Consider the following 27358-nt stretch of genomic DNA (forward strand, 5'->3'; position numbering starts at 1 on the left):
GCGTCCAGACCATGAAATGGAGCGTGTAGCCGCCCCCCAGCCCCCACCCCCACCTCCGCCCGAATCCTCTTTCTTCTCCTGCCAGACTCTCTCTAATAGGGCAGTTGGGGACCAGAGGATGGGGATGGCGATGATGCATGGGTCTGTGTAGGTCCTCACTCGCTTCAAGTATGCTTTGAGGAAATATCAGGAGAACGGGGGTGGGTGGTGGGGGGCTCTGGTGTGTAATTCGACATGCAACCGTGAATTTGGACGTATGCCGCGATTTACACTTGGATCTGAGTCTCGTTCGATGGAGAGGGCATTTGGGATAGCGGTTAGACTACAGTCAGCTTCCATCTGTCAGGGTGGGATTACTAAAAGAAGTGCTTACCTACGTCAGCACGGCAGGTGAACCGGGTGGGGGCCGACGGGCTGTCCTCCAGAGGTGACTGAAGTGCTTAGTCCTTCACTTAAAGGATTTTGGCGTTCAGTTCCTGCTGGGAAGTCGAAGTAGCAATTGAGAAGAACTGGTGAGGCCGGGTTCCCACGACAGATCAATAATTCACAGGCACTTCCCTTGCTCAGCATAGAGTTCAGACCAGGGTCATTTCCTATACAGAAAACCAGGAGCGCAGCCAACCCACGAGGCATCCAGGAGAAAAGTAAGAGGCATGCAGGGACCCAGACTTTGACGTTGACAATTGTGTTCCTTGATCCGTTTTCTCTTTGGTTGAGGTTTAGATGAGCCAGCAGTCGTGCCATATTGACAAGTGTTCCTTGTAAAACTGGAGTTAAAGCAGAAAAAAATTCTTGACCATTTATATCTGTGTGCCAGAGTACTTTACAACGTAACTTGCGGGTTCTTACTGTCGAATCTGTCTAAATTTTGTGTATTTCCATAATAATGTAATATTGAGACTATGAGTGGAGAGGACATGTTAATAGTCAGTGGCTCATGGGGATGCCAGGTAGGGGCAAGGACAACGAAGTGATGACTTTTAGGATTGATGGCCCTCACTTTTGTTATTATAATCCAACATTTGAAAATGGAGTTAGAGAGCCCGGATGGTATTGTGAGTTTTTCATAGGCTATTTGGAAATGTCCAGGCCTGAAAGTGTTTCCTCTGAGGATCTCTGATTCCATAGTTGTAAACATTTTGCTTCAGGGTTGAATTGGTTGGCTTTAACATTTGAAAGCAACATTTTAACTTGTAAGTTACTTAACTTTGTAGATAATTAAATGACGGCTTTTTCTTTCTAGCTCAATAGGAAACTTCCTTTAATACAACAAATTTACCAAAACTTGGAGAGTTTCATCCAACACTAGAAAAATACATTTGAAGCTAAAATCAGTTTATTAAGTACATTATAAAACTATGAGAAATGACAGTAAAGAGAAGTAAAAATTGCGTGGTCTTCTATTTGTGCTTACTTTAAGTTAGGTTTTATGAACATCTTTATGTTATGATTTATATATTATCACTCACTGATTTTTTATGGACAGTGAAATAATGCATTGTTTATGAACTTCGATGTCAGACTGATAGAGGTTCCCACCTGATCTCCAACAGGGGTAGTAGGTGGACTTTTTGCAAGGAACCTAACCTTTCTAACCCTCGTTTGTCATCGGTCAGTCGAATAATGTTGTATTGTCTGGTGTGGTGGTTGCACGCTTGTAATCCCAGCATCTGGGAGGCTGAGGCAGGAGGATCAGGTTTGCAGACAGCCTCAGCTATTTAGTGAGGCCTTTTACAACTCAGTGAGACCCTGCTTCAAAATAAAGAATAAAAATAGGGCTAGGGGTGTAGCTCTGAGGTAGAACACCCTTGAGTTCCATCCCCAGTACCTTAAAAAAATGTGTATTAAGAATTGAGATAACATGTAGTACTCACTGTTGTTAGTGGCAAGGTTCAAGAAATTCACACCCTGGAACAATAGTTTGTAGTTGATTTTAGCTGGGTGAAGATTTTTTTCTTTGCAAGTGTTTGGGAGTTTAACAGTGTCATCTGGGAAGAGGGTAACTTTGCATTATTGAAGCTGGTGTTATATTGCCACCTGCTTGTGGATAATGGGAAGAAATAAAAATGAAGTTAGTGTGTTATCCTCTTTTGGGTAAGGAATTGTATTTCATGTGTTGATGATATTAACGTCTATTGGAAAGTTGCCAGCATGTGTTTTTAATATTATCATATATGAAAGTTTACCTTTTGATGTCAGAAACCACAAAGCAGAGTGGTTTAAGTTTGGCATTGATTTTTTTCTTAATAATTTTTCAGTTTGTATTTGATTAGATGTATTTTAACCAGAATTTTTGTAATTAAAAAATTTAAAAATATGGTAAAACTTTAAAATTGACAGTGGCTATAAATGCTTCTCTGAAACAGCTTCTTAGTTTGTAAAATTTTGTTCAGGGGAACATAATAGTTTGCCTTATTCTGTCAATCTTTTATCATGTTTAAGTGGTTGTAGTAAATATATTTGTCAAACATTAGAATATAGTTATATGACTGATTTTTATTGTAATAGTACTGTAACTTGGTAGATCTAAAAAATTGTAATGGAAATTGCTTAATCTAAAAAGCGTTAGGCTTTCTCATCAAAGTTCAGCAATTATCAACTCAAGGTAACCTGTTTCCCTTCTCATTATTTTCAAGTAAATACATATTGTCACTTTACCTATAAATATTTTAATATTTACCTCTAAAAGTTAAATTTCTTTTAAATATATAACCACAGTTAACATAGTTTCTTTAAAGTTTCATCAAAATATGTAGCATTTCTTTTTTATTTTTTACTGTGAATATTCCTTTTTTTATGGTACTGGGAATTGCATTCAGGGTGTTCTACCACTTACTTACAGGCCTGCCTTTTTTTTTTTTTTCTTTTTGAGACAGAGTCTCTGCCAAGTTGTGCAGGTTGGCCTTGAACTTGCAATCCTGTCTCCCAAGTACTGGGATTTCAGGTGTGTGCCACCCTGCCTGGCTGTGAATATTTCTAATTAAAGAAACATGACTGCATATTAAATATTGTTTAGAAATTGGCTTCAAGAACACGACTTTAGTAACTCATTGCAGTTTACGTTCCTCAGCCAAGCTTTCATAAGTCTGCCTCTTTCTATGAACCTTTTAGTTTCACACAAAAAGCTAGAAGTGACCTTCTCATTGGCACTTATTGCCCTGGTCCCCACAGCTAGTTATTCCTGTGTTTTGTACATGGTGCTTGTTTTTGTCACTTTTCCTTCGCATCTGTACCTTCACAGGAGTGCCTCCTCCTTAGCAATCTGAATCTTAATTGCACTTTAAACTTGTTAGGTTATATGAGCATCTTTATGCCTTTAATATACATATCATTGTTTATAGACTGATCTGATTTTATGAGCAACAGTATAATGAGTTGGTTTTAGACTTAGATATCAGAGGCTAGCTTACAGTCTCACCAAACTTATTTTTAAGTTTATATTCATCTTTTTGTTTCATTTAATTTTTGTTACTCATCAGTCATAAAACATGTTTCTTTTTATTCTAATTTTTATACATGATAATTTTGTCTTTAATAATATAAACTTCTGAAATTAAAAGCCATAAAGTTTTCTGTTTATATCCTTTGTGGTATTTTGCAGAGATCTATATACATAATTCAATCTCAGTTATTGTTAACAAATTGTATAATTAACAGACTTCCTGAAATTTTCTGTCATTAGTAAGACAAATAGGTAGCAATGTTCTTTAGAGTTATTCTCAAGTAAACATAATAGTTACATTTAGAAACTTTTTATGTACAAACTTCCCTTAATAGACTGAGTTTGCTCACCTCTTTTCAGATCTCTTGTTACGTAGGCAGCTGACTTTTACCAAGTTTTCTCTCTTCTTTCTTTTTTCCTCCCGTGTTGTGGACTGAACCCAGGGGATGCTCTGCCAGTGAACTACCTCTCCAGTCCTTTTGACTTCTTGTTTTTTCTCCTTACTGGGGATGGGACTTAGGTGTACTGTGCTTCCAAGCAACACGCCCCAGCCCTAATTTTTAGTGTTTATTTTTATTTTTTATTTTTATTTTTTATCTTATTTATTTATTTGGTGGTACTGGGGTTCCTGGAAACCATTCTACCTCTGGGCTACACTCCCAGATCTATTTTATATTTTTATTTGGAAACAGGGTCTCTTAAGCTCAAACCTGCACGTCCTCCTGTCTCCGCCTCCCAAGCGCAGGGATTACAAGCGTGTGCCACCATGTCCAGCTTTTTTTTTTTTTTTTTTTTTAAAAAAAAAAAAAAAACAGTCTCACTGAGTTGTGAAGGGCTTTGCTAAGTAGCTGAGGCTGCCCGCAAACTGTGATCCTCCAAGTCTCAGCCTCCCGAATGCTGGATTACAGTGTGCCACCATGCCAGGCATGGCTTTTTGTCTTGAGACAGTGTCTCCCTAAGTTTCCCAGGCTGGCCTTGAACTTGAGAACCTCCTGCTTCAGCCTCTGGAATTGCTGGAGTTGCAGGCAGATGCCACCACATGTTGCTACTAAGTATATATACATATACATATACATATACATATATATTTTTTTAAAAAAACAAGCCTATCCTTGTATATTTTTAAAAAAACTTAATAAAAATAGGACCTCTATTTTAAGGAAAAGTTGAGGTATAACTATAGTTACTCCCATTTGCAGAGAAGAAAACAGTGATGTAGAGGTTAGGTCACAAACCGTTACGGCTCATGGCTAAGGCAAAAGTGGCATTTCAACCATCACACAGCCTTCTCAATTAAAATAATAAAGAAAAACTTAATCTTTTTTGCCCTAATATGACAAAATAAAGAGAATTCTGAGATAGCTCTTCCTTTTCCTTTCCTTCCCTCCTCTTCTCCCCTGTCCACTTCCTCCTTCATTTATTTTGTGGTACTGGGTCATTCTACCTCCAATTTAGACCCTCAGCCCAATTTAATTTTTTATTTGGAGACAGGGTCTCATTAAGTTGCTAAGAGTCTCCCAAGTATTGGGATTAGAGGTGTGTGCCACCACACCTATCTCCTTTCTATTGCTGTCTACAAAACTTGTACACATAATGCTAGGAGTGTGTGTCCTTTTCAGGCTATACATATTTAATGTAGCGTAGTGCTAGAATTTGGGCTATGAAATCACATGACCTACTTTTGTAAACATTGTTTTTTTTAAGTGCTTTAGCTTTGTTAGCTTTGGCAAATCATTCTTCACACCTGGGTTATCTCATATGAACAAAGAGAATCATAACTTTCCACTTTATCGGGCTCTTTTATAGAGAAATTGAGGTTATCCATGCAATTCTCACAGTGCTGGACACAGTAGCTGTCACATGAATATACACATGATTTTTTAAATTTTTTTTGGTGCTGGGTATTGAACCCAGGGGTTTTCTAACTCTGAGCTAAAACCCCAGTCCTATTTCAGTATTTTATTTTGAAATTGGATCTCACTAAATTGGAGACGGCTTTCCTAAGTTGCTGAGGCTGGCCTTGAAGCTGGGATCCTACTGTCTCAGCCTCCTAAGTAGTGGGATTGTAGACATGTGCCACTGTGCTGGCTATCTTTTTTTCTTTTTATATGGTACTGGCAGTTGAACCCAGGGGCATTCTGCATTCTCTGAGCTACATCCCTAGCATTATTATTATTATTATTATTATTATTATTATTATTATTATATTGGAAACAAGGTCTTACTGAGTTGCTGTGGGCCTTGCTAAATTGCTGAGGCTGGTCTCAGACTTACCATTCTCCTGTCTCAGCCTCCTAAGCACAGGGATTACAGGTGTTTGCCACTGCGCCTGGCATACAACTTTAATTCAGTGATGACATTTTTTGTTCACAGTAGGAATTTAAGTAGTCCTGATTATACTAAGCATCTGTCATCTTCCATTTCTCTGCTTGTTCCTTGATGTGGGAGAGCCTTACTAGAGGAGCCTAGACGGGACAAATTGTTGTGGTGAGCAGATGATAATGATTCCTCAGCATTTTTACATAGATGAAATATAGTCAAAACATACACCGAAGGATGGCAGCCTTGGTCAAGCAATGAAAGGCAGGGCGGTACAAAAGGTTGCTGTTAAGTGAGGATGGACAGAGGTAAGGGCAGGGGCTTGTTGCTAGGCTGCCAGTCCCTTGTCCATTCTTGTCTGCTTGGTGATGCTGCGCTTTCTTTGCTTTATATGAATGAGTGGCTTAATTCTTTTTTTAGTACCAACTGGCAACTGTCTCCTTTTCCCTCTTTGGCAGCAGCGTGTGGTAGAAAAATAGTATTTGCCAATGACACCTACAAATTGCTTTATCTCAGGTGGCTTTTTTTTTTTAACAGAATGATGATGGTATTACTGAAAAATAGGAGGTTATTAGAATGTTTTCCCAAGTTGGGAGGGGAGTGGTGGTGTACCTGAGAGGCTGAGACTGGAGGATTGCAAGTTCAGGGCCAGCCTCAGCTACTTAGTGAGGCCCTGCTTCAAAATGAAGAATAAAAAATAGGGCTGGGGTGTAGCTTGGTGATAGAATGCCCCTCGGTTCCATCCCCAGTACTGTAAGTAAATAAATAAATAAGTAAAACAAAAAAATAAAAAGAATGTTTTTCCCTTTTGGTACTTGAGAAGTTTTCTTGGTAAATCATGGATAATTATGATACCTATCTTTTCTTAGCTTGGAGTAAGCAATATTGCAAAAGTACTGTAAAAGAGGTTAATATTTTAAGAATGATTTTTATATATTTTGATATTTTCATTATAATTAAATTCCCATCTCAATAATGTGTTGTTTAATTTGGCAGCCAGCTTTTGAACTTTGGAAAAAGTCAGTTATGGCAGCAGCATACCTGTAGATCACAAGGAGTAGAGTTAAGCAACTTTAGATGTATGCAAGGTCTTTCTATAATATGTTAAGTGTTTTACACTATTATTGTCTTTAGTTTATATAGGAATCAAAATGTTGCCTTGAAGGTGTTTTTAGATTCTAGTGTGAGTGATTGCTAGAATTATCACTACTATAAATATGTTGGTAATCTGTTCATCCAAATAAATCAAGACAGTGAAGTAAGTTAAAAAACGGAAATCACATGTATTAATTTTGAAACCTAATGTATATTTATTTAGGATGCTCTTGGTAACATTATTTTTGAAGAAATGCCATTATTGCTATTATCATTATTTTGAGGGGATAGGGATTGAATCCATGGCCTCGAGCATGCTAGGCAAACACTCTCTAGCTTAGATAAATCCCCAGCCCCATACTGTTCACTTGTTTTGTATGTGGAATACTGAGTACAGTTATGATAGTACATGGTATCTCATTACTGTGGACATGTATGCATCAGTGTTAAAGACTCCGTGTCAGTGGTTCAGGCGAGTGCAGTTCTCTTACTCAGCAGGTATCGTATTTATTGCTTTGTCATCTGTGGACTTGAGAGTGCCTTTACAAGTGTGTAGATAGGATTTGCTGGTCTGTCTGTTCAAGCTGAATTTCTGTTTTTAGCAGCAGTATTAAAATTGGAGAGCTACCTGGGGCGACTTTTTTTTATTTTTTGCAGTACTGGGGCTGAAACACAGGGGCATTCTACCTCTGAGCTACATCGCCAGCCCTATTTTTTTTTTTTTTTTTTTTTTAGTCTTTTTATTTTTGAAACAGGATCTCACTGAGTTGTGAAGGGGCTCGCTAAGTAGCTGAGGCTGTCTGTGAACCGCCATCCTCCAGCCTCCACCTCCTGAATGCTGGGATGAATGCTGGGATAACAAATGTGTGTCACCACGCCTGGCGTTTTTTTTTTTTGTTGTTGTTTGTTTGTTTTTTTAAGTGAGATAATGGAAACAACAACTAGGGAGAAGGTGGAAAAACACATTTCTCATTAGCTTCTCTCTTCTAATAGGGTCAGGAACATTTGCATTATATTTCTGTCTGTTCTGAGGACAGACCATTTCATTGCTAGTGAAAGTTATCTTCTTTGACCCCAGATTCTGATTTTTAGTGGCTACACAGGACTCAGGGGCAGCTTTCCACTAGTGTGGAGGAGTTGAAAGAGACTGTCATTCAGGCTTCTGTTGAGAAAGCTTGGTGCACAAGCCTTCCGGGGGGACCTCCTGAACAGTACCAGCTACTGTAGAGAGTGGGAGCGTAAAAGACAGTCTGACTGCAGTCTTAATGTTTACTTTTTAATCTGCCATGGCTGCCAGTCTTATTTGTTGGTTTTGCTTTCACTTACCTTTTTGCCTAGACGCTGGTAAGAAAGTTGGGGCTGCAGAAGTAATAAGTAGGTATAAGCAGTTCCTCTCAAAAAAGAAAACGTCAGTGTCATTCTAGCTGAATTATGTTTTTTACATATGCAGATTAATAAGCTATTGTATTCATTATGGAAAATTAGAAAATATCTTTTTGGGTTAAGTACTGGGGATTGAACCCAGGGCATTTTACCTCAGAGCTCCACCCCCAGCCCTGTATTAAATTTTTTATTACTTTTTTATTTGGAAACAGAGTCTCACTAAGTTGCCGAGAGCCTTGCTAAATTGCTGAGCTAAATGGCTTGCTAAATGGCTTTGAACTTGTAGTCCTCCTGTTTCAGTCTCTCAAGTATTAGGATTATAGACATGTACCACCATGTCTCCCTAGAAAACTTTTATTAAAAAAGAAAATGAAAATGACTCATTTCTCTGTCCTAAAAATAATTTTTATTATTATTTTAGTTATATTTCATATTTTCCCATCTATACACATAAATTTTCTGAAAAAAATGGGCTTATGTATTTTATATACTTTTGTAATTTTGCTTACAAAACAGTGTGGTTTTAGTTAGCTACTAAGCAGTTTAAAAGTACTTGGTTATCAAGCTGGGTGTGGTGGTGCACACTTGTAATCCCAGCATTCGGGAGGCTGACACCTGAGGATCGCGGTTTGCGGACAGCCTCAGCTACTTAGTGAGGCCCTCTGCAACTCAGTGAAACCCTGTTTCAAAATAAAGAATAAAAAATTAGGTAGGGAGTGTAGCTCGAAGGTCAGATGCCTCTGGGTTCCATCCCCAGACCTGCAAAAAAAAAGTACTTGGTTATCTTTACTAGTATAAATAAATGCTATAGCAAGTGAATACTTTTAATATAATTAAAAATTTTACTCACATATCAAGATTTAAAGTTTTATATCAATATTTAGAATTAGTGTAATACAAATGAGTTTTACAATATCTACAAATCACTTGAAATTTTTTTATCATATTTTATAAAGAACATGTATTTATTAGTGCTTTTTATTACTTTAAGTAGAAAGATACCTTTTTGTTTATTCCTCAACACCTGTCATATGTTGTTTAGGAAAAGTATTTTGGCATAAAATGTTCTAAGTATATTGTCACAGTTATTTATAATATTTACATATTGTTCATAGAGGAAATTATGAATAATAATCAGACAGAGCAAACTACATTTTATATTTTCCAATTCTTTTTAGTTGTAAAAACATAACATCAAATTACTGTGTTTGCCGGGTGTAGTGGCGCACGCTTGTAAGCCCCTCGCTTGTTTAAGAGACCCTGTTTCCAAATGAAAATATAAAAAATAGGTCTGGGAGTGTAGCTCGGAGAACAGTTTCCAGGAACCCCAGTACCACCAAAAAAGAAAAAAGTATATATATATATATATATATATATATATATATATATATATATACACACACACACACATACATACATACATTTATTGCTATGTTAACCACCTAAGTGTAGACTTCAGTAGTGTTAAATAAATTTATAATATTGTGCAACAGATCTCTAGAATATTTCATTTTGCAGTACTGAAACTGTGCTCACTAAACAGTTTCTCCGTCCTTTCCCTCAGCCCTTGCTAACCTACTTTCTTTTTCTATGATTTTGCCTATCTTAGGTACTTCATATGAGTGGAATCACATGGCTTAGTTTTCTCAGTATAACATCATTGCGGTTCGTTTGTGTTACAGACGTGACAGGATTTCATTGTTAAGGCTGCGTCATATTCCATTCTGCATACCACCTTTGCTTTAGCCGCTCATCCTCAGTGGATGTTTGGATTGCTCCCCTCTCCTGGCTGTTATGGAGAGTGAACACAGGTGGTGAACATAGGTGGGCAAATCTTTTTGAGATCCTGCTTTGAGTTCTTTTGGATGTAGATAAAAAGGACTGCTGGATCTTATGGTGATCCTATTTTTAGTTTTTGGAGGACGCTCCATGCTGTTTTCATCATGGCTATAGCATTTTATATTCCCACCAGTAATGCACACGGGTTCTGACTTCTCCACATCCTCACCTACACTTGTATTAGCCTTAAGGCTATATAGCCTTAAGGCTGCCTCAGTAGGTATGAGGAGACAGCTTATTGTGGTTTGGATCTGCATTTCTCATCATCCGACAGTGCTCAGTCTTTTCACTTGTTCATTGGCCAGTTGCATTTGGAGAACTGTCTGTTCAAGTCCTTTGTTTCAATGGAGTCGTTCTGTTGTTGTTTTATATCCTAGGTATCGACTCCTCAGCAGGTAGCAGATAGTTTCTCCCAAGCCTTCGGAAGGAGGCCTAGGGTTGTTTCTTCTGCCTTTTTCCATTCTAATGTGCTATTGAGTTGGGTGTGCTATGATTTTCTTGGGGACTTTTGTATGAAAATTCATTAGTCTAGTTTGGGTGGAAATACAATGATTCTGGAAGTGTTTTCGGTTTTTAAAAATTTTTTTCTTAAGATTTTGAATACGATTGGTATTGTTTTTTTCAGTGCTTGGTAGAAAGTGGTGCCATCTCTTGCTGGGCTTTCCCTTATTGGGAGGTTTTGATGACTTTTTCCTCAATCTCCTTACTTGTGGGTGCATTTAAATTTTTTATTCATGATTCAGTCTTGATAGGCTTATATTTCTAGGAATTTCTTTTAGGGTAGTCATTTGGCATGCATTTGTTGCTAGATGTCTCGTTGACAGTCCCTTTTTATTTCTGTGACAGCAATTGACCCCTCTTGTTTCAGTTTTAAGTGAGTCTTACCCTCCTTCCTTCACTTTTTTTTTTTTTTTTTTTTTTTTTTTACTCAATCTAGCTAGAGGTTCATCAGTTCTGTTGATCTTTAAAAAAATCAACTCTTGGTTTCATTGAGTTTTTGTCCTATTTTTCTATTCATCATATTCTATATGATTTCTCCCTTCTTGCTAATTTGGGTTTAGTTTGTTCTTTTTCTGCTTTTTTGAGGTATAAAGTTTAATTATTGATTTGAGAACTTTTAAAGTGCAGTACTGCTTGAGCTGCGCTCTGTAAGTTTGGTGCGTTGTTTCATTTCATTCATCTCCCTGTACTTTCTAAATTTCCTTGTGATTTCTTCTTTGACTTACTGTTTTGTAAGGGTGTATAGTTTGATTTCCACATACTGTGGCATTTCTTCCTTTCCTTCTATTGGTTTCTCATTTCATTCCATTGTTGACAGAGAAGATACTTTGTATGGTTTCAGTCTTAAATTTGTTAAGGCTTATTTTGTGGCTCAAAATGTGGCCTGTAGTTAGAAAATATTCGGTGCCCTGGAGAAGAATGTGTATTACTGGTGCTGAGTGTTCTGTGTGCCTTTCGGGTCTTCAAGTCCTCTGTCTCCTAATTGTTTGTCTGTTGCTTCTATTCACATCTGAAAGTGAAGTTTTCCCCTATTCCTGTGTTACTGTTTATCTCTTCTTTTAGTTCTGCCAATATTTGCTTCATATATGTGGATGCTCCAATGTTAGATGCGTATATTTCACATTTATGATATCTTTTTGGTGACTTGTCTTTGTCTCATGACAGTTTTTTGTTGTGAAGTCTATTTTGTCTAATGTAAGTATGGCCACCCCTACTTTCTTTCAGTTTATTCCTGTGCACAAGGAATATCTTTTCCCATTCCCATCCTTTCATTTGTAGCCTATGTGTGTTCTTAGGTCCAAAGTAGGTCTTTTTAGACAGCATATACTTGGATATTTATTTATCCAGTTGGCCAATTTATGGCTTTTAACTAGGGCATTTAATCTGTTAACATTTAAAGTCGTTACTGAGCTGGAAGGACTTACTCTTGCCATTTTGTTTTCTGTAGTTTTTATTGTTTACCCTTTCCTCCCTTGCTGTCTTCTCCCGTTTCATTGTTTCTTGTTTAGAGCAATTAGAGGGCAGTTAGAGCAGTTAGAGATTTCCTTCTTATTCCCTTTGTGTATATTCTATAGATATTTTCTTTGTGGTTATTGCAATTATATAAAATATGTTACAGGCATAGCAGTCAATTTTTAAGCAGATAATAACCAGTTGTATAAAAATTCTACATTTCTGCCTTTCACTTTATTGTTGATATCACAAACTACCTTTTTCTGTGGCATATTGTTTATATAGATTTATAGTTATTTTTATGTTTTTAAGGTTATCTGTGTACCTATATCACAAGTGTAGAGTATTCTATATTTGCCTAGGTAGTTACTTTTACCAGGAAGATTTTTTTTTTTTAACTTTTTTGTGGATTGGTATTGCTATTTTTTATCCTTTTGCTTCAACTTGAGGGACTTTAATCATCATGTTTTGTTGGACAATCTAGTGGTGAACTCCCTCACCTCTTACTTGTCCGGGAACGTCTTAGTTTTTCTTTCCTCTTTGGAGGGTAGTTTTGCTCATGCAGTGTTCTTGGTTGGCAGCACTCTGTCATCTCATGCACTTCTAACCTACAAGGGCTCTGCTGAGTAACTGGCTGGTAACCCAATAGAAGCTCTTGTACAGGGCAGTTTGCTTTACTACTGCTGCTTTAGAGATTCTCTTTTGACTCTTGGCAGTTTGATTATGATAAATCTCAGTTTAGGTCTCTTTACATTTATGCTTGTTTAAAGTCTTTGAGCTTGAATGTGTGTTCACTTCTCCCCTCATATTTGGAAAATTGGAGGCCATTTCTTTTTCAAGTCGGCTCTTTACCCAATTCTCTGTTCATCTTTGAGACTTCTATAATGTGCATGTTGTTGATTGAGGGTGGCCCATAAGTCTTTTAGGCTCTCTTCATTTTTATTCTTTTTTGCTCCTCTGCCTTTAAAATTCCTGTCTTCAAATTTTGTTTTGTCTGGTCGTCTGCAGGTGAGTTCTACCATATCTTTTGATTCAGTCATTGTGTTCTTCAGTTGCAGAAATAATGCTTAACTCTTCTTCATAGTTTATAAGTCTTTGTTGATTTTCTCATTTGATTTATGCATTGCTTTACTAATCATTTTGTTTAGTTGTCTATCTGTGTTCATTTAATTTGTTGAGCACTCTTATTTGGATCTTTGGTGATTCATATATCTGCATTTCTTTAGTGTCAGTTTCTGGAGATTTCATTTATTCCTTTGAATAGGTTGTATTTCCCTGTTTTGCATTTAAAAGCTCAGTTACCTCTTCACTCTTTGCAGTCTCGTTTTTATGCTGGAAGGGTTTTCTCCATCTGGTTAACCTAGGTAGAGAATCTGGGGACTTTGGTGCAGGTAACCTTTTAACTGAAGAGGTTTGCCTGTATCTTCTCTGGAGCATTTCCTGGAGTCCTGTGGGCCTTCTGGCTCCTGAATATGCTATCAATAAGCCATGTGGCTGGAGCTTCACCTAGTGTTTATCTCTAGTACTGCAGCTCTGGTGCCAACCAGGTCATGTTGCCTTTGTTCTCAGGGGCTGGCCATCTAGCACCCAGTTCCTGTTAGCGCTTAGATTCAGGCAACCGAAAGCAAACCTCAGGGCAGCACTGCTCCTAGTAGTACTCCTTTCATTGTAGGTGCATTGCACCTTTCTCCCTCCCCAGGGAGAAGTTGGAGGTTGAAGGGTTTCTTCTCAGTCTTGCCTTGCTGCAGGGTTGGGAATGGTGGGCTTTGAATTCACTTGCGAGGCAGGACCTCTTAAGTGGCATCTGGATTTTTCTTTTACAAAGGCAAGTAGTTTATATAGTACTGCTTAATCTACGTTTCCATAGAGGAGGGCCTGGTATTCCCTATTCTTCCACCTTGCTGATACTACACACGTTTTCTGATTTTTGAGAAATCATGTTAGCAAGAATATCAACTTTTTGAACTGGATACAGCCTTGGTAGATCCAGGCGAAATATTCCTTTTTCTCATATATCCATTTGGAAACAGATGTAGAGAGGAAGAGGTAATGACTGGAAGGGGCATGAAGGGAAAGTGGTAAATTGTGGACAAAGGACTTGTACCCTGTTGTCCATTCCTCATGTACCACTTAAGTGTAATTCATCAGGGCTAAACGTGCAAGTACAAATTATGTGGGCATGAACCTTTGTTTGAATTAATCTAGAATATATTTCTTTGTGTTGGAGGTTTTTGGGGGGCACAGCTTGGATAGGGAAGCTTTTATGTATTAGGCTATTATATGTCCCTAACTTTTATGCTGATAATTGTAAATTTAGAAACACAGTCCTGCTGGGTGTGGTGTGCACACTTGTAATCCCAGCATTACAGAGGCTGAGACAGGAGTATCCTGGTTCCTGGACAGCCTCAGCTACTTATGCCCTTCGCAACTCAGTGAGACCCTGTTTCAAAATAAAGAATAAATATAGGGCTGGAGGTGTGGCTTGGAGGAAGAATTCCTCTGGGGTTCCATCCCCAGTACTGAAAAAAAAAAAAAAGAAAAGAAAAAGAAACACAGTCCTAAATTAATGACAGAAAGGTACCACCAAGCCAGGCGTGGCAGCTCATGCTTGTAATCCCAGTGTTTGGGAGGTTGAAACAGGAGGATCACAGTTTTTGGTCAGCCAGCCTCAGCTACTTCTTAGTGAGGCCATCCACAATTTAGTAAGACTCTGTTTCAAAATAAAGAATAAAAAAATAGGGCTGGAGTGTATTTCGGAGGTAGAATGCTCCTGGGTTCAATTCCCAGTAACTAACACACACACACACACATACACACACACACACACACACACACACACACGACCTTCGAGTCTCTGACCTTTATCATTTTTAAGTACTTTCTTGAAGAGCATGCTCTTTCATCACTGCAAGTATTCTAGTTATGCTGAGGAGCCCTTTTAAAAATCAATATTTTTTTGTTAAATCTGTTTCTATAAGTTAATTATTATAAAAACAAGGAACGTGATTAGGAATTTGGAGACTGGTATTTTAAACATACAGTTCATATTTTTGGTTAGCTAGTTCACCTAACTCTTTGCAGAAAAAGGATAATGAAGACTTTATGAAACAATTATTTTCTTTTGTCCAAAGTCGTGTGTGTGTGTGTGTGTGTGTGTGTGTCTGTCTGTCTGTCTGTCTGTCTCTCTGTCTCTATGTCCTCTCTGTCTCTCTCTTAGTATGGAACCCAAGGGCATTCTACCTCTGAGCTACACCTCAGCCATATTATTTTTCTTTTCATTTTCAAACAGTCTCGCTAAATTAATGAGTCTTACTAGTTGCTAAGGCTGTCTTCAAACTGTGATCCTCCTGTCTCATCTTCCCAAGTACTAGAATTACAAGTTTACACCACCATGCCTGTCTCAAGTGTCATTTTTAATTGATTCGATAGCATCAATTAAGTAAATGTAAAAATGAAAGACTATATAAGAATGTGGTTTAAAACCTAATAAAAATAATCATTCATATCACCATTACTTTGAAACATTATTAAATATCCTTAATTTTGTATAAAATTATGGCACTAGGAAATTATAATCAGTGTTTGAATTTTTTTAGGGTTTGTATGTTATAATTCTTATTTTGATTTAGACTACTCAAAGTTTGTAAATTTTTACTTTTAAGCATTAAAGATGATGATGTGTTTATGTCTAGAAACTGAATTCAAATTATATGCTACTTGTTTAAATGCATGCAATCTGTTTTCTGTTCTTATTTTTTTTCTACTAAAGTTCAAAGGCCTTTGAAGATGCATCGGTTTTCCTTGTGTCTTGAGTGTTTTGACTCTAGAAACAATAGGCCATCGTATTACCCTTCTTTCCAGTGGGATGTTGTATTTGTCAGTATTAGTGAATCTTAGAATGAGAATATATTCTATAGTTGTTGAGAAGACAGGAAATCTTTAGACTTGGTGATTTGATTTGGGCGTCCTCATTCGATAAAGGAATGGTTAGCATTAGGGTCACCAACCTCTACTGTATTGGAAGTGGCAGAGAAACTGAAATTATAGGGTTGTTTAGTATTGGGGCACACAGAGGTGATGCTGGCCTGACCTACGCATGTGAAATTTGAGGGTTCTACAAATCATGCTATCCTCAGCATTATCAGGGTTTAGTAATTACATAGGTTAATATTTTGTATAGGTTATTTTTATTTACCTAGTAGTCTTCAGAAGCTTAATGTCAGATAGCCTATGTTCAGAAGCTTTTTGGGATCCTTGTAGCCACCCAGAATTAGTCATTGCGTGACTAGCCTGACTAGAGCTCACATTCCTTAGGGCGTTTTGAGGAACACAAAAATTAACTTGATAGCTTGTAGAACTTGGAAATGTCTGTGTTCTGGATTGAGAAGATGGAATCTATCCTATGCCAACATTTTGAGCTCAGTAAGAACTGGAGCTTCATGCTGTATTATACAGAGATTTAGGTTGTCAATAGATAGACCTGCGTTCTTTAGGACTTAAACATCAGTGAGTCTGAAAAGTAATGTTTCCATTAAAAACAAGTTCTCTTCCTGTGTCCATGCGCAGTCTAGTTTACCCCTTGGGTAGGTTACTTAAATTTAACTTTTTGGTTAATTTTAGACTCTTTTTGATCAGAACAATGCTGTAAAAAGAGAAGAGTCCGAGACTACAGACAGAAGCGATTCCTCCAAGAAGCTGTCTGTTGAGAGAGTGTACCAGAAGAAGACGCAGCTTGAGCACATCCTCCTTCGTCCTGATACGTATATTGGATCCGTAGAGCCATTGACGCAGGTAATGATTTGCTAAAATGGCTGAAAATAGATGTATTATCTATAGCCACTCTTAAGTATATTGATGAAATTATTTTGACTTTATGAAATTTATAAGACCATAACTTCATGTCTTTCTGGTCACGAGGAAAGAAGGGAGCAAGTTCTAGTAGAAGTAGTAATGTCTTCAATTTCATTTGAAGATAAAAACAACCAGAACTTTAGACTAAAATGGTGCCACATGTGGTTTTTTAAAGTTCTTAAGTTCACACTTTGGTTTACTTTAGTGGCAGTACTGCCATGGAAGGAGTTCCTAGAGACGGTCCATGACTCAGGACAAGCGGAGCTCTTGGCATCTGGAATCAAAGAGCTTCAGCAGGCACCAGTGAAAGACTCAGATTTCCTTAGAAAAGCAGATATACAGTCAGGGGAGAATGCAGGCTCTCTCCATAGAGAGATGTCTTTTTGGGCAAAGTAAGGAATACACATGCAAGGTAGAATGCAGCCATCCCGAGGGTGAACTTTCGGGGTAGAGCAGGGACTGTACATTCATGGTAGAATGTAAGCCATCTCCATAGGGGAGACAGCAGCCTGTTGGTCTGGGGTGCTACTATTTATAGAGGACAGTCGCTAGGACCTGAACTAGGAGAGGTGTTGGGGCAGTTACACAGTTTTGCACCAGTTTTCTTAGCGCCTTCATGTTACTTTCAGGGTTGCAGACCAAGGGCCTGGGGCTAAGGACCTGGTCTGGGTTGCTCAAGAGTGATATATATATATATCTCACACACACACACACACACACACACACACACACACACATACATACATATATATACACATATACATACATACATATATATATTGCATTTCACAGATACATAGGTTCATGGAGACTGGTACTTTTGAGACTCAGTATATATGTATACATATATTTATATCCTCAAATTTCTATCTGTACCTATCTAAATTCTAGTACCATCTAAATCAATACATATGCACTGACTGTAATTTAATGCTTACTATGGACTTGGCCTACATATTTTATCTTATTTGATAAATCTTAACAATCTTGGAGAGTAGATTCCATTATCTCTATTTTACTGCTGAGGAAAGAGAAGCTTAAATTTAACTACCTTGCTCAGGTCTTTTAGCTGGTTAGAGCCGGGTTTGGAAGCTGGGTCTCCATGAGTCTAGAGTCATGCCTTGTTCATATGATGTATTCTGAGCTGTGCATGCTAAGCACGACCCTACCACTGAGCTACACGTTAAACTGGCTTGTTATGTTAAAGCTGGGTTTGTGTATGGATAAGAACACAGACTTGATATAAAATGAACAGCTTCTTGATTCTGAGATTCAATTCATTATGAAGAGTAAGTTTGACTGTAGCTGAACTTGTATATGTTCTACTTGCAAGGCCAATTTATATAAACGGATGGTAGAATGTGGATTTGTACTATGTAAAATGGATGTTAAAGTTTTATGGATTAAGAAGGCTTTTGAATTTTTCTCTCAATGCAGTTAATGTGGGTGTATGATGAAGATGTAGGAATGAATTGCAGAGAGGTTACCTTTGTTCCAGGTTTATATAAGATCTTTGATGAAATTTTGGGTGAGTACTTGCATAGAGTGTAGTACATCTGTGTCTGTTAATGTCATTACAGTGTCCTTGTACATATGCTTTATAGTATAAATTTGACTTTTATGTTAAATATAAATGTTCTGTAGAAATTTATTCCATTCGCTTTGATAGGATATTTTCATATTTGTGTTTCAGTTTGTTCATCTGTAAAATGAATGTGTTGCATTTGTAATCCCACATTTGATCTACACTCCCTTGTATAGTTATCTGATGTTTGCTAGCATTGCAGTTACATGTTAAATATGGAAACTATGGGGCTTGATCTTGGCAGATTCTGTAAGTTGGAGGGAGGACATTTACATTTTGTTTATCAGCAACAAATCAAGTATTTTTATTGGGCAGCCAAGTTCAGTAACCATTGTTCTAAGTGACCTCTGCCTCTTCTATAATCATGTGATTAAATTATAATGACGTGTGAATACCTAATTGACTCCTAATTGGTTCCTAAGGAATGCTTATAGTTGGAAAATGTTTTTGACTTTGAACTTTGAAGAGAGATTTTCTGTTTAGGTTTCTTCAGTTCTGGGTTGTATGGGTCCCTGCGAGCTTCTTTCTATTGGTCATTGGTGAGAGGATAGCAAAACTGGTTACATCATACTTTCACATTCAGCCCCCAACTGTTCACTTGATTTTACTATTTTAGGCTTATTACACTGTATTTATCAAGAACACATTCCTTCTGTAATTAAGTTTAATTTGACACCTGTCTTGTGTTCATATTTTTTTGAGACAGTAATGGGAGCAAAAATATTTTGTCATTCAGCTATTGTACTTAAGATTTAGAATTTTGACTTTAAAGAAAGGATATTCAAGACTTTAATTAAAAATAACTGAGGTTTCAGGTTGGTCTGCATATAGAATCACTAGTTTTTTGAAGCAAATCAATAGGCAATAATTTGTTAAGATAAAATCTAATTAAACTAAAATGCCGGGCGTGGTGGCGCACACTTGTAATCCCCGTGCTTGGGAGGCTGAGACAGGAGGATCGTGCAGGTTCGAAGCCAGCCGCGCGCGCTGGCTTAGGAGACCCTGTTTCCAAATAAAAATGTAAAAATAGGTCTGGGAGTGTAGCCCAGAGGTAGAAGGGCTTCCAGGAACCCCAGTACCACAAAAAAAAAAAAAAACAAAATATAATTAAACTAAAAATTTTTTTTACTTTTGTACTTGGATTAGAGGGTTAAGTACAGATGTTTTTGCTCCTACTTGTTTTTAGACATCACTAAACATTTTCTCCCCTTTCTTGTGGAAAAACACATATAAGTAATTTAGCATGATATCAGATTTAGGAACTTTGTTTAAAAATTAAGATTTTTTTAGTTGATAGTTGCAGTAGTTAGCATTAACTATTAGTGGATTTAGATATTTATATCAAGTAGTGATACACATACAGCGTGTGTGTATTTGTTTATATAATATAATTTTTACTCATGTATGTTTAATTTTATAGTTAATGCTGCTGACAATAAGCAGAGGGATAAGAACATGACCTGTATTAAGGTTTCTATTGATCCGTAAGTATATTTAAAGTTTAATTTTTATGCTAAGTTCTATTTGTTAAGCCCCAATTTATAAATACTTCTTAAATGCAGAATGTGTACGCTTAGTACACTTTATTCACCTTAGCTTTTGCCTCTCTTCTTGCCATTTGTGACCTTTTTTCTCCAGGTACTTCCCTTTAGGAGCTGTTGGAGGCCGTTACTTTTTGATGTTGTTGCTGTCACTTGAGTGGATAGAAGAATCACGCTACCTTTCCATTTGTACTCTTACTTTGGTACTTGTGGCTGTGCACTATCTTTAGTGCTATTTCGGGTACATTAGGAGTTAAATTTGTTTTTTATGCCTGGAATTTAGACTTTCCCATTATATAAGACATGGTTTAATAAATTAGGTACGGTTGGTATTATAAAGTATATACCAGGTGCTTATCTAACTAGATTTCACTATGGTGATTTTTGGGGGGGGTTATTGAAATACAACAGTTTTAAATTAGAAACATACTTTTTCATTTATCTTGTTTGTACCTGCATGCTTTTTGTAAAATATTACATTTATACTTTTAAATTTTATTTATGTATTTATTTATGCATTTATTTATGTATTTATTTATTTATTTGTGGGTCTGAGGATGGAACCCAGGGGCATTTGACCTCCGAGCTACAGCTCCTGCCCTAATTTTTATTCTTTATTTTGAAGCCAGGTCTCACTGAGTTGCAGAGGGCCTCACTAAGTAGTTGAGGCTGTATGCAAACAGCGATCCTCCAGTCTCAGCCTCCTGAATGCTGGGATTACAAGCGTGCGCCACCACACCTGGCTTAAATTTTATTTGTAATTTAGCATGACATTGATTTTTTCTCTAATCAACACGAAATATGAACAATTCAAGTAGTGTTATTGTCTAATTTAATCTCAGATGACATGGATATTAAGATTAAACTCTTGGTTTAATTGGTTATACCATGAAATTAACTGTATCACGTGAAAATGTTACCACATGATTATGCTATTGAAGTTCTTGATTATTTTTTATTTGAGTTATTTCTATAATGAATATATTCTTGACAATTGATCATCTGGGTAGGTATACAGGATACTTGTAAATTATATAGAAGTTTATGAAATTTTAATAGGAATTTCTAATAGGATATCCTAATAGGAATTTTTTTTTTAGAAGTAAGGAAATTTTAGCTGTCAAGATTTCTTTTCAAATTCTTATTTAGAGCTGGGCATGGTGGTGCACACTTGTAATCCCAGTACTTGGGAGGCAGAGATAGGAGGATCGCAGGTTCGCGGCGGCCCTGGCTACTTAGTGAGGCCTTCTGAAACTTAGTGAGACCCTTTTTAAAATAAAGAATAAAACAACATCAGGCTGAGGGTGTAGTCTGGAGGTAGAATACCCCTGTATTCAATTCCCAGTACCACACACACAAAACACACACACACACACACACACACACACACACACACACACACACACACAATACCCTAATTCTTGTTGAGGGAATTGTCAGTTAAGTACAATACTTTGATCATGTATTATGTTTTAGGAGAACAAGTAAGAAGTAATTAATATTGGATGCTTGATATCTTTTTAAGCTCTTCTAAGATTCAGAGTTGAAATAATTCTAGAAAAAAAACTAAAGAAGGGGTCTTCCTTAAACATATTCTTGTTGGACGTAGTTGCCATTGTTTAATTCTTTCTTTTTTTTTTTTTTTTTGGTGGTACTGGGGATGAAACCCTTCTACCTCTGGGCTACACTCGCAGACCTATTTTATATTTTATTTAGAAACAGGGTCTCTTAAACCAGCAAGGCTGGCTTCAAACCTGCATAATCCTCCTGTCTCTGCCTCCCAAGCGCGGGAATTATAAGCATGCACCACCATGCCTGGCCATTGTTTAATTCTTTTATCTTAATATTTCAAGCCACATTACTTCAACAATATTAAATTTTAAAAATGGCTTTATAGCATCTCTTTAACATAGTGAGAAAGAAGTGAGCTGTAATGCAACTCTGTAGACTGGGTAGGGATGCATGGTGGTTTATTTGCCAACTTATTACATGTTTCATATAAAGGGTATATGATTGAGACCTTGATAATTTCTTTATTATTCCTCCCCACCTGGTTTTTATATTGAAACCCAGAAAGACTCCATGAGGTGGCAGCATCTCTCCCCATCACCAAAGGACTTTTTCTTTTTTTGGGGGGAGGGGTAATGATAATGCCCATGTAGTCCCATGTTGTCGGAGATGGGGAGACCATCATCTTCTACAGAAATCCTAGGAAAAGAAATTACCTTAGCCTCAAAGTTATTTAAAATGATGAGAGAAGTTGAACTAACCAAAATGCCACCATCGGGATATTGAAATTATTTTTGCCACCACCAGGAAATTGGCTGTGTAATTTGTGGTGTATGCAAATGTCATGCGGTCATTTAAAATAAGTCTAACTTTGTAGGCTGAGACCAGAGGATCTCAGGTTCCAAGCCAGCCTCTGCAATTTAGTGAGGCTCTCAGCAATTTATTTAATGTGTAACAGTGATTGACATGACACAAATGATGTCTAGCAGTTCAGGTTGAAAATGGGACACTTTCAGGCTATTTGTCCCCTTCCCATCTATACCGCTGCAGCAATTAGGTAGGATATGTAAATGGTGATGGCCACTGGCCCTGCAGAGCTTGTGGGAGGTAAGCTGGCAGAGTCAAGCAATGAGATCCTAGCTAATGTGCAGGAAAAGAAAACAATCTAGACTGACATGCTGAAGTGCTAGTCCTTTTACTGGAGATAAAAGAGGGTTTCTTCTGAGAGATTTTGTAGTGTTACCTTGCAGGTCTTGGCGATCCCATTTTGAATTATGACTCAGGGACTGAAATATGTGTCCTCAGAAAGTATTTTCTTGAAAGATAAGTCGGTGTCTTACAATTGATATTCACTGGATGCTTAATTTTCAGCTCTAAACTCTGCCTCTTTCTTTACAGTGAATCTAACATTATAAGCATTTGGAATAATGGGAAAGGCATTCCAGTTGTAGAACACAAAGTAGAGAAAGTTTATGTACCTGCTTTGATCTTTGGACAGCTTTTAACATCTAGTAATTATGATGATGATGAGAAAAAAGTTACAGGTAAAGTCTGAATGGGATTTTGGTTGAGAAATATTTAACAAAAATGTCTTATTTTTATGCAAAATATTGCAAGAGAAGAAACCCATGCAGTGGTTTTTTTTTTTTTGAGAAAATTCTTTTCAGAATTAATGTTTATAAAAAGCTAATGTGTATTGTCCTGATTATATAGTCTGACAGTAACATTTTTTTTTTTGATACTAGGGAAGGAACCCAGGGGCTTTCTACCTCCGAGCTACACCCTGAGCCTAATTTTTTAATCTTTATTTTGAAACAGAGTCTCACTGAGTTGCAAAGGGCCTCACTAAATAGCTGAGACTGGCTGAACTGCGATCCTCCTGTCTCAACCTCCCAAATTCTGGGATTACAAGCATGAGCCGCCACGCCCGGCTGACAGTAAACATTTTAAAGTTTGTTAATATACTGACTTGTTAGAGCTGCTAGAACTCTAACCTTTCTGAAAAATTTGAGTCTTAAAATAAAGATTACTGTATATATATATATATATATATATTTGTTATGATATACACACGTCTTTTGTTATTAAATTACTTTTTAAACTTTTTTCCTTAAGAGTTGAAGATTAAAAATCTAGACTGTGTAAATAAAGTTAAAAGTGGCAAAAGGCAAATATTTTTCCTATTTATTTATGTTACCTAAGTAGGTTGATAGTTTCTTTTAAAAATTGAGGCTCTGCTGAGCGTGGTGCACACACTTGTAATCCCAGCGCTTGGGAGGCTGAGACAAGAGGATTGCACAGGTTCGAGCCAGCCTCAGCTACTTAGTGAGGCTCTCAGCAACTTAGTGAGACCCTGTTTCCAAATAAAGTATAAAATAGGTCTGGGAGTGTAGCCCAAAGGTAGAAAAGCCCCTGGGTTCCACCCCAGTACCACAAAAAAAAAAAAAAAAAAAAATTGAGGCTCTGAATGTGTATGTGTATGCCTCTACCATTTTGTACTTCATTAAGATGTATGACTACAATTTGCTAATAAAAAAATTAACAAATTGAGGCTCTGGGAAGTGATACAGATAATATAGAAGTGATTTTGACAAAGTTCAGATGTTATATTCAAATAGATTTACTGATTTTTTTTTGAAATTGTGGTAATGAATCTTAAATTATACTGTTATATATGCTATATCCTAAATATATATCACTTTAAATGAAAAAAATCTAAATATACTCAGGAATATTCAATCAGTGGTTGATAAGATAATGTAGTAATAAAACTGTTTTGCAATGGACCTGCCCTAAAATGGGTAAGTTAATAATATCATGGGTAAATTAATAAAGTTCCTTTAAAATCATTTTTTTTACTAAATTGTTTGCATTTAATTTGTTTTACAGGTGGCCGCAATGGTTATGGTGCAAAACTTTGTAATATTTTCAGTACAAAGTTTACAGTAGAAACGGCTTGCAAAGAATACAAACATAGTTTTAAACAGGTATTATAGACACATATGAATTTCTTTTTTAAAAAATAGTGTTTTAGCCGGGCATGGTGGCGCACGCTTGTAATCCCCGCGCTTGGGAGGCGGAGACAGGAGGAGCACGCAGGTTCGAAGCCAGCTGCGCGCACTGGTTTAGGAGACCCTGTTTCCAAATTTAAAAAAAAAATGTAAAAATATAGGTCTGGGAGTGTAGCCCAGAAGTAGAAGGGCTTCCAGGAACCCCAGTACCACCAAAAAAAAAAAAAAAAAAAAAAATAGTGTTTTATTATTTTGCTGAGATAATAAAACCTTAGGTAAATTGCAGTGATACCTATATAAATTTTCTCTTCTTTTTTTTTTTCTTTAAACATTAAGGAAATCACCAGAGAGATTTTGTATAAGCCTGTGTCTCTGTCATTCCTTTAAGGCAAAGTGCTTTACTTAACAGACCTCCTTAGCTTAGTTCATATTAGTGAAAATGTCCTAGACTTCATAAATTCATTTAAATGCAACCACTTATACTTGAAAATTCCTCACTGAATCATCAAATTTGTATTTTAAAAATTTTGGCAGGTTTTTAAAAATAGTTTGACGTTTTATGTAAGCTAAAATAATTTGTCAGAAAAAGCATTCTTATTTTTGTAAAAATTTATAAAGCCTATTCAGTTGGCAAGATATTTGACTGTCAGTATTTAAAATTGGACAGTTATTTTCAACATGAAATTGTTATAATGGTAATATTAACATTTTTCATTTTTTATCTCTAATATTAGCTTTAAGGATTTCTCTGATTTGTTGTGAGGTTGATACATATATGTAGTTATGGTAAAGAAATATGTTTTACAAACCAAGTATGTATTATGAAATGCAGAAACATTATAGAAATATTCAAGTGTTTTTTCTTTTAAAGACATGGATGAATAATATGATGAAGACTTCTGAAGCCAAAATTAAACATTTTGAAGGTGAAGATTACACATGTATAACATTCCAACCAGACCTGGCTAAATTCAAGATGGAAAAACTTGACAAGGATATTGTGGCCCTCATGACCAGGAGAGCATATGATCTGGCTGGTTCATGTAAAGGGGTCAAGGTCATGTTTAATGGAAAGAAATTACCTGTAAGTGTCTTCTAAAATAATTTAATGTAGTCTTCTAGACATGATATAGTTGGATCTTGATTTTTAAAATCTAATCTGATGGCCAGATATGGTGACACACACTTGTAATCCCAGTACTTGGGAAGCTGAGACAGGAAGATTGCAGGTTTTCAGCCAGCCTCAGCTACTTAGTAAGCACCTCAGCTTAACAAGACCCTGTTTTAAAATGAAGAATAAAGACCTGGGCATGGTGGCACATGCTTATAATCCCAGCGCTTGGGAGGCTGAGACAAGATCGCACAGGTTCAAAGCCAGCTTCAGCTATGTAGTGAGGCTCTCAGCAACTTAGTGAGACCCTGTTTCCAAATAAAATATAAAATAGGTCTGAGAGTATAGCCTGGAGGTAGAAAACCCCTTGGGTTCCACCCCTAGAACCATACACACACAAAAAAAGAATAAAATAAAAATAGTGCTGGGTGTGTAGCTCAGAGGTAGAATGCCCTTGGATTCAATTTCTAGTTAAACACACACACACACACACACACACACACACACACACACACCCTCTCTCTCTCTCATCTGATAATCTCTTTAAATTGGTATGTTTAAATGATTAATATTTAAGGTGAATACTGATATTCTGATATTTTGGATTAAAATCTAGCATCTTGCTAGTTGATTTCTGGCTTTTAACTTGTCATTCCTCTGCCTCAGTCTCAGAGTAGCTGAATTTCAGGTATGTACTCTACCACACCCTGTAGCCTACCTAGCTAATTTCTGGTCCCTATTTTTGACCTTTGTTTTTGGGTTGTCTTATTCTGTCTTCTCTAGTTTTTTTTTTTTTTTTTGGTAGTACTAGGGGTGGAACCCAGCGGCTTTCTACCTCCGGGCTATACTCTCAGACCTATTTTATACTTTATTTGGAAACAGGGTCTTACTAAGTTGCTGAGAGCCTCACTAAGTAGCTGAGGCTGGCTTTGAACCTGTGCCATCCTCTTGTCTCAGCCTCCCAAGCACGGGGATTACAAGTGTGCGCCACCACGCCCGGCTCTTCTGTAGTTTTAATTGAGTATTTTAAAAAATGAATCTACTTTATTTTCTCTATTTAGTATTTTATACTTTGGAAACCTTTTTTTCTCTATTTAGTATTTTATACTTTGGAAACTTTTTTAGTAGTTTCCATAGGGTTTACAATAGACATCCTTTTCTAAATGGTTTGAGCCCACCTTCAAGCAATATTTTGAATGCAGTGAAAGGATTTTGTAACACTATAACTCCAGGTCCTTCCTTCCATTCCTTTCATCATACATTTTACTTTTACATGAGCTCTACATTAGCAGATTGAGAAGAAAGAAAATGAAGCATAAGACATATTTGGAAAGATAATGGTTCAAAAGTTTAAAGGTTACACTAGGCACATGGTGATGTACTTTTGTATTCCCAGTACTGGAGAGGCTGAAACAGGAGGATTGCAGGTTCCCAACCAGCCTCAGCTACGTAGTGAGCCCTGTTTTAAAAATAAAGAATAAAATATAGTAGGGGAGTAGGGAGGAAGTGGAGTGGGAATTGGAGAAGGGCTAAATGAGTGATGTGAGCATGGATGCCTCTACCATCTTGTACTCCATTAAGAAGTATGACTACAATGCACCAATTAAAAAATAGGATGTAAAAGTGGGTATAGCTTGAAGGTAGAATATCCCTGGATTCAATCCCTAGTATCTCCCCAAAACACCAAAAAACATAAAGAACTTAATGACATTGTTATTG

At 36.9% G+C, this 27358-nt stretch overlaps 1 protein-coding gene across 2 annotated transcripts in view; it reads left to right on the top strand.

Moving 5' to 3' along the window:
* TOP2B (DNA topoisomerase II beta) overlaps window positions 1-27358 on the top strand; it is a gene marked incomplete at both ends in the record, with an annotated part of 64197 nt that overhangs the window by 329 nt on the left and 36510 nt on the right. Inside the window, 6 exons of one of the 2 annotated variants that reach the window (XM_080714950.1) lie at window positions 16652-16822; window positions 18320-18410; window positions 19888-19951; window positions 22916-23061; window positions 24407-24504; window positions 25400-25612. In XM_080714950.1, the coding sequence (XP_080571076.1) occupies window positions 16652-16822; window positions 18320-18410; window positions 19888-19951; window positions 22916-23061; window positions 24407-24504; window positions 25400-25612 (783 nt within the window). The remainder of the gene's footprint in view (window positions 1-16651; window positions 16823-18319; window positions 18411-19887; window positions 19952-22915; window positions 23062-24406; window positions 24505-25399; window positions 25613-27358) is intronic. The other variant, XM_080714951.1, reaches the window with a different exon arrangement.

Source organism: Muscardinus avellanarius (genome assembly GCF_963383645.1).
Source record: "Muscardinus avellanarius genome assembly, chromosome: 18".
In the NCBI taxonomy this organism is placed as follows: Eukaryota; Metazoa; Chordata; class Mammalia; order Rodentia; family Gliridae; genus Muscardinus; species Muscardinus avellanarius.